The sequence below is a fragment of the Scophthalmus maximus genome, chromosome 5, assembly GCF_022379125.1.
Source record: "Scophthalmus maximus strain ysfricsl-2021 chromosome 5, ASM2237912v1, whole genome shotgun sequence".
NCBI lineage: Eukaryota > Metazoa > Chordata > Actinopteri > Pleuronectiformes > Scophthalmidae > Scophthalmus > Scophthalmus maximus.
Genome location: NC_061519.1, coordinates 6054649 through 6068235, shown reverse-complemented (window position 1 = coordinate 6068235; position 13587 = coordinate 6054649). Strand labels below are relative to the sequence as shown.

General features: G+C 45.0%; 2 protein-coding genes across 2 annotated transcripts; both read left to right on the top strand.

The window, feature by feature from the left end:
- Nucleotides 1–3149: 3149 nt before the first annotated feature.
- tmem70 (transmembrane protein 70) lies at nt 3150–5936 on the top strand. Its single transcript, XM_035635029.2, has 3 exons — nt 3150–3436; nt 4234–4333; nt 5382–5936. Exons 1-3 carry the CDS (start codon nt 3284–3286, stop codon nt 5801–5803), a joined length of 675 nt encoding a protein of 224 aa, XP_035490922.2. The 5' UTR covers nt 3150–3283; the 3' UTR covers nt 5804–5936.
- A 359-nt stretch (nt 5937–6295) lies between these two features.
- ankrd45 (ankyrin repeat domain 45) lies at nt 6296–13178 on the top strand. Its single transcript, XM_035635030.2, has 5 exons — nt 6296–6794; nt 9992–10159; nt 10245–10324; nt 10770–10908; nt 11885–13178. The coding sequence occupies exons 1-5, from the start codon at nt 6569–6571 to the stop codon at nt 11938–11940; spliced, it is 669 nt and encodes a 222-aa protein (XP_035490923.1). The 5' UTR covers nt 6296–6568; the 3' UTR covers nt 11941–13178.
- Nucleotides 13179–13587: the final 409 nt, after the last annotated feature.

The window sequence follows — 13587 nt, the reverse complement described above, 5'->3', positions numbered from 1 at the left end:
TCCACCCAAAACAAGCGGCCATTTATGGTTAAAATTGACTCGCGCTTGCAAAAAAGGCTGAGGCCACCATGGCATTAGCTATCGCTGAACACTGTTCCATACTGGCATGTGATCACATGGGAGAAGCCTGTAGAGCGGCTCTCTGAGACTCCACTGCTGCTGCCCACTTCAAATTGCACAGGACAAAGTGTACGGAAAGGATTAATGGTGTTCTAGCACCGTACGCTCTGAAAAAGTTAGTCGCAGATGTGGCTGACCAGCGTTTCAGCCTCTTCCTCGATGAGTCCACGGATGTAAGTGTTTCAAAGTACATCGGGGTTGTAATAAGGTACTTTAGTGACAGCAAGCAGACAATCGTGTCGACATTCCTGGGGCTTTTTGAGTTGGAGGGAGGGGACGCCAGATCTATAGCCCGTGCTGTTGTGGCTTTCCTTGAGAAGTGAGAAGTTAAAAATCTTCATGTTTTACCGTGACTTGTTGTAGGCTCCTAAGTGGACCATAAATGAAAGTAGATGATACTCAGTTCTGCTGTATTTATTTGTGTATTTATCAATTTATTTCTGCATTATTTATTTATTTATGAATTCATTCTGATGTTATTGTTTTTGTCCTTCTTAGAAACGGATGTAAGGCGTTCAGGTTGTGGTTGTCTGATGTGAGTGTTCAGTGCAACTTCGTCGAAACTTCCTCTGACTGTGTTTTCACTCCAGACATTAGTGTGCATGTGTGGCCTGTCAGGAGGTGTCAAGACCAATAACCATAACCACATGTGTACTGCATAATGAGTCAAGTCATAACGTCATGTTTTTATTTTCACAATAAATGTATTCTGATCTATGAGTAAGAAGCATGCAGAAATGTATTTATTCTTTCCAAACATGACCTCACCAAGGAATGAAATATATTATACTATACTAACAGAGTTATCCCAAAAACTATTAGCTCTATGAAAGACTGTGGTTTGGTGCAAAAATAATCATTTCCGTCAGGACCTTTGTTGTCATGGTTACTAGATTCTAAGCACACGGCTGAGGATGTGGACAGGAGAAACTAACAGTGGTCTCTGTGTACGCAATCACCGATCTTCCTTCTTTGCTCCCGTCTTAAATACCACGGATAGAGGTGGCCTAGAATTTAAATGTAGAGTTGTGAAAAGCGGCTTGCTCAGAGAATCTATGGGCTCATTTATTTGATATAGTTGTGCAGTCTCTTGCTCAATCAACCAGTTACTCCTCGCACGTAAAATCCTGTCTCTTGTAAAACTATGCATATTTCCGAATAATAAAAATCTCCCCTTTGTGTCAATATCCAATGACATGTTCTGGCATTCTTAGCTTTATTGGCGAGCGCGGCCCGTGGCAATAGGAAACCAAACGCAGAAGCGCTGCATAGCGACTGTGAAATGATGACTCTTCAGAGCTTTGTGTTCAGAACACTTTGTGTGGTTACTTGTACATTCAATTCTGCCATCGCACGACAGTACGGTACAAACGGTCTTGGTTTAATATGAAAAAAGGACACAGGGAAACCTATCTACATTCCATACAAAGTGAGCATACTGAAATGTCTCAAATCTTGGTCCACAATTTTGGGTCTCATGCATGAACTGTTCCTACGTTTGTTTTTAGGCCATTTTCATATCGATGCGTTCCGTCTTTCTTTCAGTGACAGTGCGAAACATTGATAGTGCCACTGTAAAAGCATTTTGTGGGCATCAATCAATGCTGTAGCACAACATGTATATCTATTAATACAATCTGTAACTGAAGACCACTACAGTATGTCCTGACCCTACCCCCATCAAAACTGTCCAAGTTATCGCTATGACCGACCGGCCGACCGACCGACGAGCAGGCAGACGCAGCAGTTTACAATACACATGCTTCATACTGCATAGAATTGCTGTGATGAAAGACATGCTGACCATTATTTACTTCATGAAGTCATAGTGCAAATGTGTAACACAGCAGTAACAGCAGCTCATTGTGGGATTAAAGGTGCTTTAGTGAAAAGCTCTGGTCAGAAAAAAGGCCTTTTGAAATGTCACGGTGGGGGAAAAACAGGAGGTCACACGCATATTTACACACGTCACACTGATTCTATAGATTGTTATACCTCTTATTCTACGTACTCTGAGAAAATATTCATGCAGCTCTGTGCTGCCCCCTGTTGAGTGACTGGTGATCCTGCAATTGTGGCCAAACTGTTATAGTCCATACTTCCTCCTAACGTAGTCAAACGGAGGCTTTGTTCATCTCACACACAGTCACTGTGTTGCTATGGCAACAGTTCAACATAACAGTGGTGGAGCAGTGCAAACAAACGTTTCTTCACCACCCGTCCTGTGGTCACAACCAGCAGCTTTAACCATTCATAGATACATGAATTCTTCTTGTGACCTTCCATGTTCAACTGGCGTTTTTTAATCTTGTGTGGGATCTTCTTATAAAATGAATGAATGGATCAGAGAAGCATACTACTATACTTTGTCACTAAGACAACAAATACTGCTGTTCTCTGATGACATTCTACTGAGGAGGAATAAAAAAAAGGCTGTGAACGGAGTGGACACAAACCGGAGCAAATCACTGAAATAAACACTGAAAACTACATCAAAGTACAAAAATCGAAAACAAACCTAAATCCAATATTTTGGGACAAAGGACTGAGATAGCTCGTGTGATACCTAGAATATGACAAAACAAATTCAATGTAGCTTGAAACAAATCAAAGTGTATGTACAGTTGAATGAAGAAGGATATATATATATATACATACTTTATTATGACTTTTTGTCATAATATAACAAGTTTAATCTCATAACATTTTGACTTCATTCTCATAAATTCACGACTTTATTCTCAAAGTCTCCATTCCTTTGCTCTCAATGTGGCCCTAACCACTCGTCGGATGGAGATAACAATGGTCGGGAGGGATTTGGACGTAGAGGTTGGAAGTGATACACTTGAGATTAGGAGCCAACAGTAAGTGCACAGAAAAGCCTAAGCATGTATTGATGGGATGTAAATGTTGAAAATGTTGAAAAGAGTCAGATCCAGCCCTGGAGACTTTGGGCGGAGTCGTGTTCCTCCGGTCCGGCAGGGGGCGCCGTTTAACCTTCAAGCTGGTCTGTAACCCGCTTGTTATGCGAAGAAGAAGAAGAAGAAGAAGAAGACGACGACGAAGAAGAAGCGTTTCCGGCGCATCCCGGCCGTGTTCTCGACCTCGGACATTCCTCTCTGAAGTGCAAGAATCAGCCAGGGGCCGCGTTTGAAGGCGAACAATGTTCCCCGCGAGTGTCCTCCGCACCCTGCGACCTCTCGTCGTTTGTCACGCGCGCGCCGCGGTCGCGCCGGGCCCCGCCTCTTGTGTCGGAGGAGTTAGCCGGAAGCAGCTGCTTCACGCCGCCAGGAGGTCGCTCCTCAGCCTCCACAAGGTATTTTGACCCCGGCACAAAGCGACACATCGACGAGTTCTTCTCACCGAGGCGAGGGGGTTTACTCGCGCCCACGCCATCAGCTGACGATGAGCTCAGGCGGCGCCAGTTGCTCCGATCGATCTGTCTGTGGTCGACCGCTCATGTCTGCCGGAGTGTCGGACGTCTCGATTGTTTGACCTGGACAGTGACAGAGGAGACTCACTGGGCACGGCGACAGAACCCAACATGTACACCATCACTCCTGCAGGATATCCTGCACACCGTATTCTGATACAGAATCGCGCAAGCTCCCAGTTCGGCTGCGTTGGTCGTCCTACACCACGCTTCAAGCAATCTGAAGAAAAGTACGAATAAATCAATATTGTCTGACATTTGATCGACCGAAACCGGCAGCTGATGAATCACACAGCCGAGGGGACCGGTCAACAGACACGCATGCAGACACGCCGGACTGTTGTTGAGCTCAGTGATAGTGATTGAGTTCATATCCACGTGTCGTACGATTAGTCCATAACACCATTATCGTGACAGGCCCACACATCCGCCGTGTGTGTGTGTGTGTGTGTGTGTGTGTGTGTGTGTGTGTGTGTGTGTGTGTGTGTGTGTGTGTGTGTGTGTGTGTGTGTGTGTGTGTGTGTGTGTGTGTGTGTGTGTGTGTGTGTGTGTGTGTGTGTGTGTAATAAGTTTATACACACGGTCAGTGTACAATTCAGTCCAGCGCAAAACACCTTGGCTACGATGTCGGTGCTGAAACATACTTCACAGTATCCATATGACAGCCGAGTGTTTTTCAGGTGCCGTCCCACTGTCCGTCCGCCCGCCTCCTCTCTGGGTCGACCCACTCCGAGGACGGGACCCTCGTGTACACCGGTAACCTGGCCAGCGCCGTCCGAGGTGGGTCGCTGTCTTGCTTCATCTCTGCTCATAGTTGTGCTGAAGTCGCGGTTCAGGCCCCGGAAATTGTACGTTGGTTATCAATAGGTCTTATTGGAAATCGATGGGTCTTATTGGAAACCATTCCGAGTGTCCTGACTCACTTCTCCAGGGAAGAGTGCTCTGTTATTCTTTGATTATTGGATGGGGACAGTGCTCATACTGTTTTGGCTAATTTTGTCCATAGATATATTAAAAATGAAATGACCCTAATCGTATGATATTACAAATACCTATGGGCCATACATGTGCGCAGTAATACATGGCCGAAGTACGCTTGAAAAAAAGGGGCAAACTTAAACGTCTGTCTGGCTGAAACCTGAAGCAGTGAAAAAATACGTCCTTTAGTGTACAATTGAAGGGAAGTTTTTCGGTGGTCCCCTCTGCAACAGTGGGACTCCGACTTTAGCTTCTTCCACTTCTCCTCCAAACTCCGTTAAATGACATCACTGATCACCATCCCCATAAGGTGACATATTAACTATACATAAGTAACTCATACAACCCCACTTCAAAATCACTGGACTATCCCTTTAAAGTCCGACAAGAAAACGGGGGCTCGTAGCATCATGTGCGCTGCAAACTCTGTGGAAAGCATTTGTAGAAGTTGTATAATGTTTTACTGTACATTTCAACTTCTGACAGAAAATAGATAATAAACCTAAATTAACTTTGGTTTGAATATTATGATCCGTTCACATCTCACAACCTTTAAGCTTGACAGAAATAGTGATGTGATTTATATCGTCATTTATATCTATCAATATTAAAACAATTTGATTGATGATTATTTCCCCCATATCACCCAGGCCTACTGTCAAAGCATCTGTTAAGTCAGGCAAATTTTGAACCCCCTGTACTGCAACGAGACAGTACTCGATCCACGCATCCAATTTAGTACAGATTTATTTATTTTAAGTTACATTGTGCTTTGTCGATATAACGTCTGCTAGAATGTAAGAAAAAGGAAAATGCTCAGTGTTATATCTGGCTCTTTTGTTGTCGTCAGGGTTGAAGATGTGCTCCTGCAGCAGCAGCGTGGTCAGCCTCGTCCTCGTGCCCCACATCCTCCAGGGCTTCACCCTGCTGGCCGCCTTCTACGGCTTCATCTGCTTCTCCACCTTCTTCTCCCCCGTCCTCGTCCACCTCATCACCAGGGGCTACGTGGTCCGCATGTATCACCGGCCGGACAAGGACACCTACACCGCCGTCACCTACAGAGTCTTCCCCTTCGAGAGGAGGACCACGTTCCACCAGAGCCAGGTCAGCATCCCGGCCGTCAGCTTGTTCTCCACCTTCTGCGTCAACAACACGGGGATGCTGGTGAACCCCAGCCTGTTCGCCACGTCGCACGACTACAATCACCTGATGGGCTACGACAAGCCCTTCAGCTTCGACGCGGACGACGTGGACCAACCGGAGAAGAGCTGAGAGGCAAACAGGTCGACTGTGGCGCGAGCATCCTGCCTGCACAGCACGAACACTCACCTGGCAACCGGATAGACTAATACCATCATATATTTGATGGCTGTCAGCCTAATGAAAATAAATGAATGACCTATTATATGTTTGACATGGTTTCTTGCTTGACACGAGGGACAAAAACTGTCTGAATATGAAGTATGTGGTTCTAGTTTGAGGTTAGTGTGTTAGTGAGTCCATTTAAATGATGTGCTCCAAAGCTGACTAATAGCCTGTAGTAGTGTTTCTGAGTTGTGCTACAGTCGTCTACGTTGTGTTGTCTACACCCCTTCTTGTCTACCAAGTGCTTGTTGACTAGTGAGTAGCTGTCACACGTTTGAATGTTCATTCCAATTCCTAATACTCGTTAGTTGAAATCCTATCACACGATCAAAGGATCAAAGACACACACACACACTCCTGTCACCTGTGAGGTAGTGACTAATCAGAATCCGTGTTTATTAAAATGATCATTACAGCAGACACAGAGGCGCGACACTGAGTCACTCGACCACATTTGAAAATACAAAAAACGTGCAGCAAGCACAGCTTGTGAGGAAGCGCACGCAGACGCCTGGCGGAATAATAAAGCGCCGCTCTCTGGAAGGACGAACCCAGGGTCCCACTCAGAACCCACAGTAGAGCGAAGGTGTCTTGTCACCAGGGGACGCCGTAACCGTGACAACGGTAAAGTCCAGTCCAGTTCCGGCTGAAATAAGCACTCACGCATCAAACATGGCGTCGGCACAGGAAGCGGCCTTTAAATGTGCACTGCCCGGGGATGCGGAGAGTCCAACGCAGCCTTTGGAAGGCGAGGGGGAGCCGCGGGAACAAGGTCACTCGGACAAGAGGGACGAGTGCGGGAGGAGTGCCTTGTTGACCGCCGCCATGCTGGGACAGTGGGCCGTCGTCGGGGAGCTGGTGAGACACGGAGGCCGCGTGAACGAGCAGACCGTCAGAGGTGAGCAGCCACAGTCCGCTTCATGGGGCCCTTCCGAGGAAGGTCAGGGGTCAAATGCTGCAGCTTGTATTTGATATGTACAAGAGCAGCAGAACTATAGTAAATTCTGCCTTTATATGATATTTTACATTAGGTAAAATATATTTTACATTAGGTTCTATCCATTTAAATCAATAAAGTGTATTTTTTATAATAGTTAAACAGTATAATTGTCACAGGTTTGAAGGAGCAGGACCCAGATGAAAGTAAGAAGGAAAAAAAGAGTATTTAATAACTAAGGTAACAAATAGCACTTAAATAAAATCTTAACTCTCCACACCTCAAATCCACAACTCCAAAATAAACTCCAACGGCATAATAGAATTCATGAAAATCTGTTATTGGCTTTTGGTTTTGGTGAGTCACCCTGAGGTTTTCGGTCGCCCCATCCGGCCCCCACTGTGGAAAAGTTGTGGGGGCGCCACTGGTCAAATGCATCAAGGCTTTAAAGATCTGCGACAACAGATTTGTCGACTTGTCTCTCAGCTTTGCCTTTATTGTGAAATGTGGGACAGGTTGGCCTCCTCTGGCCAATTCACGTGAACGTTTTTTTTGTCGGCTCACAGGTCAATGTCCGTCGTTCACGTGCTTGCAGTTCGTATGATGCAGCTGGCCACGTGGCGCCGAAACCCTCTAACTGGGTTTCCATCCAGATGTTTGACCAAATCCAGCAGGTTTACTGTATGTTAGCATTTGTGGAGATTAACGGCTGATGGCGCTTTCCACTCTCCAGTTAGGTTTCATGAAAACCAGTGCAGAAAAAGAGCACCCAGAAATGGAAAAAAACTGAACTAAAAAAACATCATCTAGCATTTGGCTAAAACTTGTGACATCACTAAAGAGGCTGGAGAAATCCGCATTTTGCGCTGGACAACATATTTAACCTGTTGGCAACCGGTCACTAAAGAAGACGAGTTGACCACTTTTTCTCCCAACGTAACTGGATACCGTGATTTCCCAACTATCCAGTTGACAGCCCCTCGGCCCACCTGGACGCACCGTCCACCAGCTCTTTGAACAACACCAGACCAAGTCGCCATCAGGACTCTCATATCAGATTCCTGTGGCTTTTCTAAAAGACAAACCAAAGAGTCTGTTTGGTGGTTGCCCTATGCAGCCTGGCCCTTAGGTTTTATTTCGGAATCTTTGGAATATCATAGATTTTTTCCCCCCGGAACACAGAGTTCAAATGTGAGGATGAGGACACGTCCCTCTGGTCACAACCAGAATCTATACAAACTGTCAGTTTGTCATGATTCTAAAATACTTTGTAAATCTTTTGGTATGATTGAAATGTTCACATTAATCCTGCTTTTTGCATTTGTATAATATGCATCGTTCTTTATTCCCCATGGAGACAGAACAGTATTGGCACAGTCTAACTTGAATGCAACTTGCTCTAACTTGTTGCTCTCGAAGTTGTGACAGGTATACATACATACATACATGCAGGTATACCTGTCGTCGTATGCATACAGGTATGTATACTATAAAGCCCGACCGATATGGATTTCTGAGGGCCGATGCCGATATCCATATTTCAGAGTACAAGATTCCTGATACGGATACATCGGCTCGATAAATATATATTTTTTAATCTGTCAAAGATGTCGTTATCAGACCTTTATGACAAAGACATGTAATTGAGGCTTAATGTTTTAGTCTAACCATGAACTTTATCATAAATAACTATAAATTGAAAATCAAAATACAAGGAACTTATAACAAACATATATTTTACATAACATGTAAACATAAATGCACATTTAAAGGCTCAAATCATTTGGTCGATAATAAAGGTCAAGCTCTTAAAACATCGGCCAACCGAGTTACTAATCATGCTGTATTGGAGAAGACTTGAAACTAGAGATTGAACCATAAACATCTCAAGGAAAATGTCTACTGACGATATAAATCGAGTGAGCAGTAGAGTTGATTTCTCATAGACTTCTAGAGAAACAACCAGAGGAGTCGCCCTCTGCTGGACATTGCAGAGAATGCAGGCCTCAGGCACGTCAGCCTCGACTTCACTTTCTGGACCCCGTGATGGTGAAACTCCCACTCAAGACAGGCATCGATCGCTGTCACGGAGTGACTCGGCTGACGGGGGTCCATCTGGTGGACAAATGCAAACGTGACAAGAAGAGGTAGTACAAAGCCACGTGTCAAAGACGCCACCTTGTCAACCGAGACAATTCATGAGAAAAGTGTTTGTTTTTTTGTCACATTTACTCTCCAATCTTAATTAATAGCTAATATGATTGAGATGTAAGGACACGCGGGCTACGCCATGTGAAAACAATGAGGAGACTTGAATTAAAGTCTCCACTTCTGACATCAGCCCGTTACTCGCTGATACTGAATGAAGATATTCTCCATAAAGCTGATGGTGTGTATTTGTGGTAAGTATTGACTTCATATCTCACGCAAAAATTTAAACTCTTTTGGTGTGACTGAGCTAAACCAAAGGAAAACATCTGTTCCCCGCCGTTAGAAATGACTCGTGTTGGTAGGAATCTCTGATGCAGTTGTGTGAAGCTGCTTTGATCTATCTAAAATAGTGCTCATCATTAGTTCTGAGTACAGATGTGATATGTATCTACATTTATAAAAAACCCTGTGGAGTGTTAAAGAAGCTGAAATCAGCTGAACTGGAGGAGAAAACCTCCTGCTACATGTTCACAGATCGGTCGGTCAGAGCAAATGATAAATGAAGGCTCATGATGGAGGTCGAGGGTCAATCAGTTCTGATCCTGGTGGTAATATGGTGATATCAGATCGACCTGGTTTATTTCAAATCATTTACAGTTCAGGGGAAATGTATTTAACTAGTTTCAATTTTAACATAATAAAATCCACCACCTAATGTTTATGTGTCCTGAATATTAAAATACATAGGATATAACAAAGTAATCATGTCAGTTTAAATAGGAGATGAACAAATACCTGAACGTTGATGCTGTGAAATGATATCCGATTCATAATCCCACTCATGTTCTCCTAAAGGGGCTTTAATGGGGATATGATAGAAAAGAGGAATTCTTTTCAGCGTGATACTCTGAGCAAACCTCATTTAACCGTAGTAAAGTGCTTGTGAGGGGTCGGGGGTTGGGGTGGTGGTCCATTGTAACGAGTGAGCTCCTGTGTGTGTGTCCCAGGTTACTCAGCGCTGCACCTTGCTGCCTGCTGGGGCCACGCGGAGGCGGTGAGGACTCTGCTGGAGCTGGACGCTGACACGCAGGCCCGGACCTTCAGAGGGCAGACGCCCGCGGACCTCGCCCGGAGATACTCCAGGACAGACTGCGTGGACTGCCTCGTCCTGGCAGGTGAGGCCGGCTGGTGTCAACGCTGCTAATGGTCCAGATGCAGACGACTGTTGATCCCCGCGTGCGCGCGCTTGTCTCCGTACAGAAGCCAAACAGGACCTGGTGTCATATCTCGCCTTCGTGAAGGACGTCGTTTCTGAGAGGAGCCTCACAAAGGAGGACAAGGTAACACACGTCTTTACACCAGGCTCCACACTGGAGTCAGAGAGGATTTGTCTATAGAGTCCTTTCAAATAAATCATTGACCTTGGGTGTAGCATGAATGGGATGGGGGTGTGGGGGACAAATGTAGAACGCAGGAGATATCTCAGGTTCAGGTCTCTCATCATTTCCACACATACTGCATGCTTGACATAGCTACGTACAGCAACAGATAATAATGAAAACACAATGATACCACAAGTGGATAATTTCCGGTCAGTGCTGCAGTTTCCTCTGTGCAAGGGTACAGTACCTGTATTTTTATAGATTCACAGACAGTACATGGTTTTCAGGAGCAACAAAATACATGTACTGCCTCTGACAGTGTATTTGGCCGCAGGTCTGATTCCCAGCGTTGCACCGTTGTCGCCCAGCGCCACAATATTCCCATGTCTCCTCTGTAAATCAGAACATGTGTGCACGTGTGTGCGCCGCCAAGTCGGACTGGATGCAGAGCGCCAAACTCCCGACAGTGTCGGACTTCGCAGCGCAGAGGAAAGACATGGAGGACTCCGTGCAGCCTGTCCTCAGCAAGCTGTCCGTGTCAGGTCCGTCCAAGTGTCACTGTTGTTTTACAGAACGGATTTTTGGACCAATGTAGGAACCACATTTAGTGAAACTGGTTGGGCTGATGTCGTGGCTGCGGGTGTATTCTTTCTCAGCCAGAATGTTTCTTTTATCGGAGCCCGACCGATTTTGTTGTGATTTTATGAAATACATACATACATTCCCTGTATGTATCGCAGTTTGGCCGAACAGTTCCAGTGGTCGCATTGACAAGTTCAAATTTCAAAAAGTCTGCTTTCCCCGCGGAAGTTGACAGCAAGGGCTCCGCCGCTGGTCATGTCTCGACTCGGCAGCAGCGAACCACGAGTTACTGTTTGTGACCGGTTACATTGTACATCACCAGTGACATATTGCTCAAGACGACATGTTTGCGATGAGCAAGAAAAAGCGATTCTGATTGGAGTTCAATCCATTGAAATAATGATTCCCAAACAGAACAAAGCCGTAGCTTGGATCTCATAGGTAGCTTGATAGAGTGGAGAACTCCTGGTTTAGCAGAGAGCAGTGGTGGAATGTAACTCAGTACATTTACTTTAGTACAATACAATTTAGAGGTACTCCCATGGCATTTTCCGGTACTTAATACTGCCTCTCCACTACATTTCAGAGGGAAATACTGTATTATGTAGATGTATCAAATTAGCTTTCACATTTATATAAAGAATATTGGCCTATATGTCGGTATCGGAATTTTTTTAGTGTGTAATATCGGCATCTGCCCCGAAATTGCAATATCGGTCGGGCTCTTAATTTTATGTATTTATTTATGTTGTTCATACCACTGCAGCAAAAAGGTTGTATTTAGTATTTTTTGTTTATTGTAAGTGGCTTTGGACTAAAGCGTCTGCTAAATGAATGTAATGTAATGTAATGTGCTGAGTTTCTTTCACCATCTCAGTATGATTAAGTGTATAGTTGCATTATTTACCAAATTGATTGTGTGGCTTCTCTCTGCAGCATCTGAAATGCCTGTGAAACCAGCAGAGACGTGTAGTGAGGACGCCAGGGGATAAACGCTGGAGTGTTTTCTGGACTCCGTGTTCCCACTGAAGTGGCCTTCTCAGGTTCCCCAGATGTGGAACCACCGCCACCTAATTCCAACCAAATTTTCCGATCTTACAAAATGGAACATGAACTCCCCTCGTGACTTTTTCTTGGCACACAGACAAATGTTTTACTCAGCCAAAGGTTTTTACATATTCAACAAAAGAAACCCATCAGTGATTAAACACACAGTGGATCAGTGGATCGATAGTGTTGGTTTACAGACTGTAGGACAGTTGTGTTAACACTTGTTCATTGGGTTTAGTTCACTGAGAGCCACACACACAAACAGACCAAACTGTACTGGTGTGACTGCGAAACCAAAGGAAAACATCTATTCTCAGATGCTCTCACTGGGCCTCATGCGAGAAACGTTCGTACGAACACATTTGTTCTTGAATCGTGTGTACCAGTGATTCGGGAGAACTTTTTTTTCCCCACAGAATGTACAAGAGTGGTCCAGACCTGTCGTAGGAGTCACGTCAATTGGCCTGCTGCTAATCAAACCAAGTTTTTCCCCTTGTTTTTTCATCACTTTGAAGCAATTCTAAGTATTCAGATTAAATAATATGTATATATAATATATACATTTCACCTCATTATGTTCACATTTTTGGGGCCGCTGATTATGCTAATTTACAACACTCGTTGCCCGCCCGCTCACATACGCACAGGTGACCTTCGTCTTGGTCACGCGCGCGATTTACACACGTTTCTGAAGATAGGAGCGTTGGACGAATCCGACGTGGCGCGTTCGTACGAACTCGCGGTACGGACAAAGAATGTGAACATGTTCTGGCATGAGGCCCGATGACAGTCAAAGTTTGACTCTGTGTGAAGCTCCTCTGCACAAATCTCTTGCTCTTTACAAACATGGATCAAACATGCGTGTACGATGAAGATGCAGTGCAAAAGCTGAACAAAAGTAAATGTCCAAATGTCTCTAGTCTAGTCTGCAGGTCGGACATGTCAGAGACGGCTCATGGGCACATGAATACCGACATACGAGAATCAAATGTCTTGATATGTGTAAAGAGCGCATCAGTCATATCTCTAGTAAAATCATCTCTGGAAAAAAAGGAAACAGTTCACGCTTTGATGCGCCCTCGACACTGTATGTTGTTGTTGATTGCGTAATGATTACCTGATTTGACCACAATTTGCAGAGTTTGTGTCAATTCAGCTGAAATAAACGTCCTCATTTCCACCAAGTCGTCATCTTGTGTAATTCCTTTAAATCAGATTTAGATCCCTGACAGAGGTAACTACCCTCCCGATTATGAGATTGATTCCATGGATACTCTGATGTGTCTGAACTAAAGGAGGTTCAAGAACCTCGCCACAGGGCGCCACAGGGAAAAGTCTTGGCTCCCTTCCTGTTCACCCTGTACACTGCAGACTTCATGTACAGCAAAGCCACCTGCCATCTGCAGAAGTTCTCTGACGACTCTCCCAAGATGAGGCCGACGATGACAGGGAGTACAGAGAATTGACTCAGGACTTTGTGGACTGGTGCCAGTGGAACCGCCTCCAGATCCACGCGGGTTAAAATCAAGGAGCTGGTGGTGGATTTCCGCAGGCGCAGTCACCCCCCCCCCCCCCCCCCACAACACCGG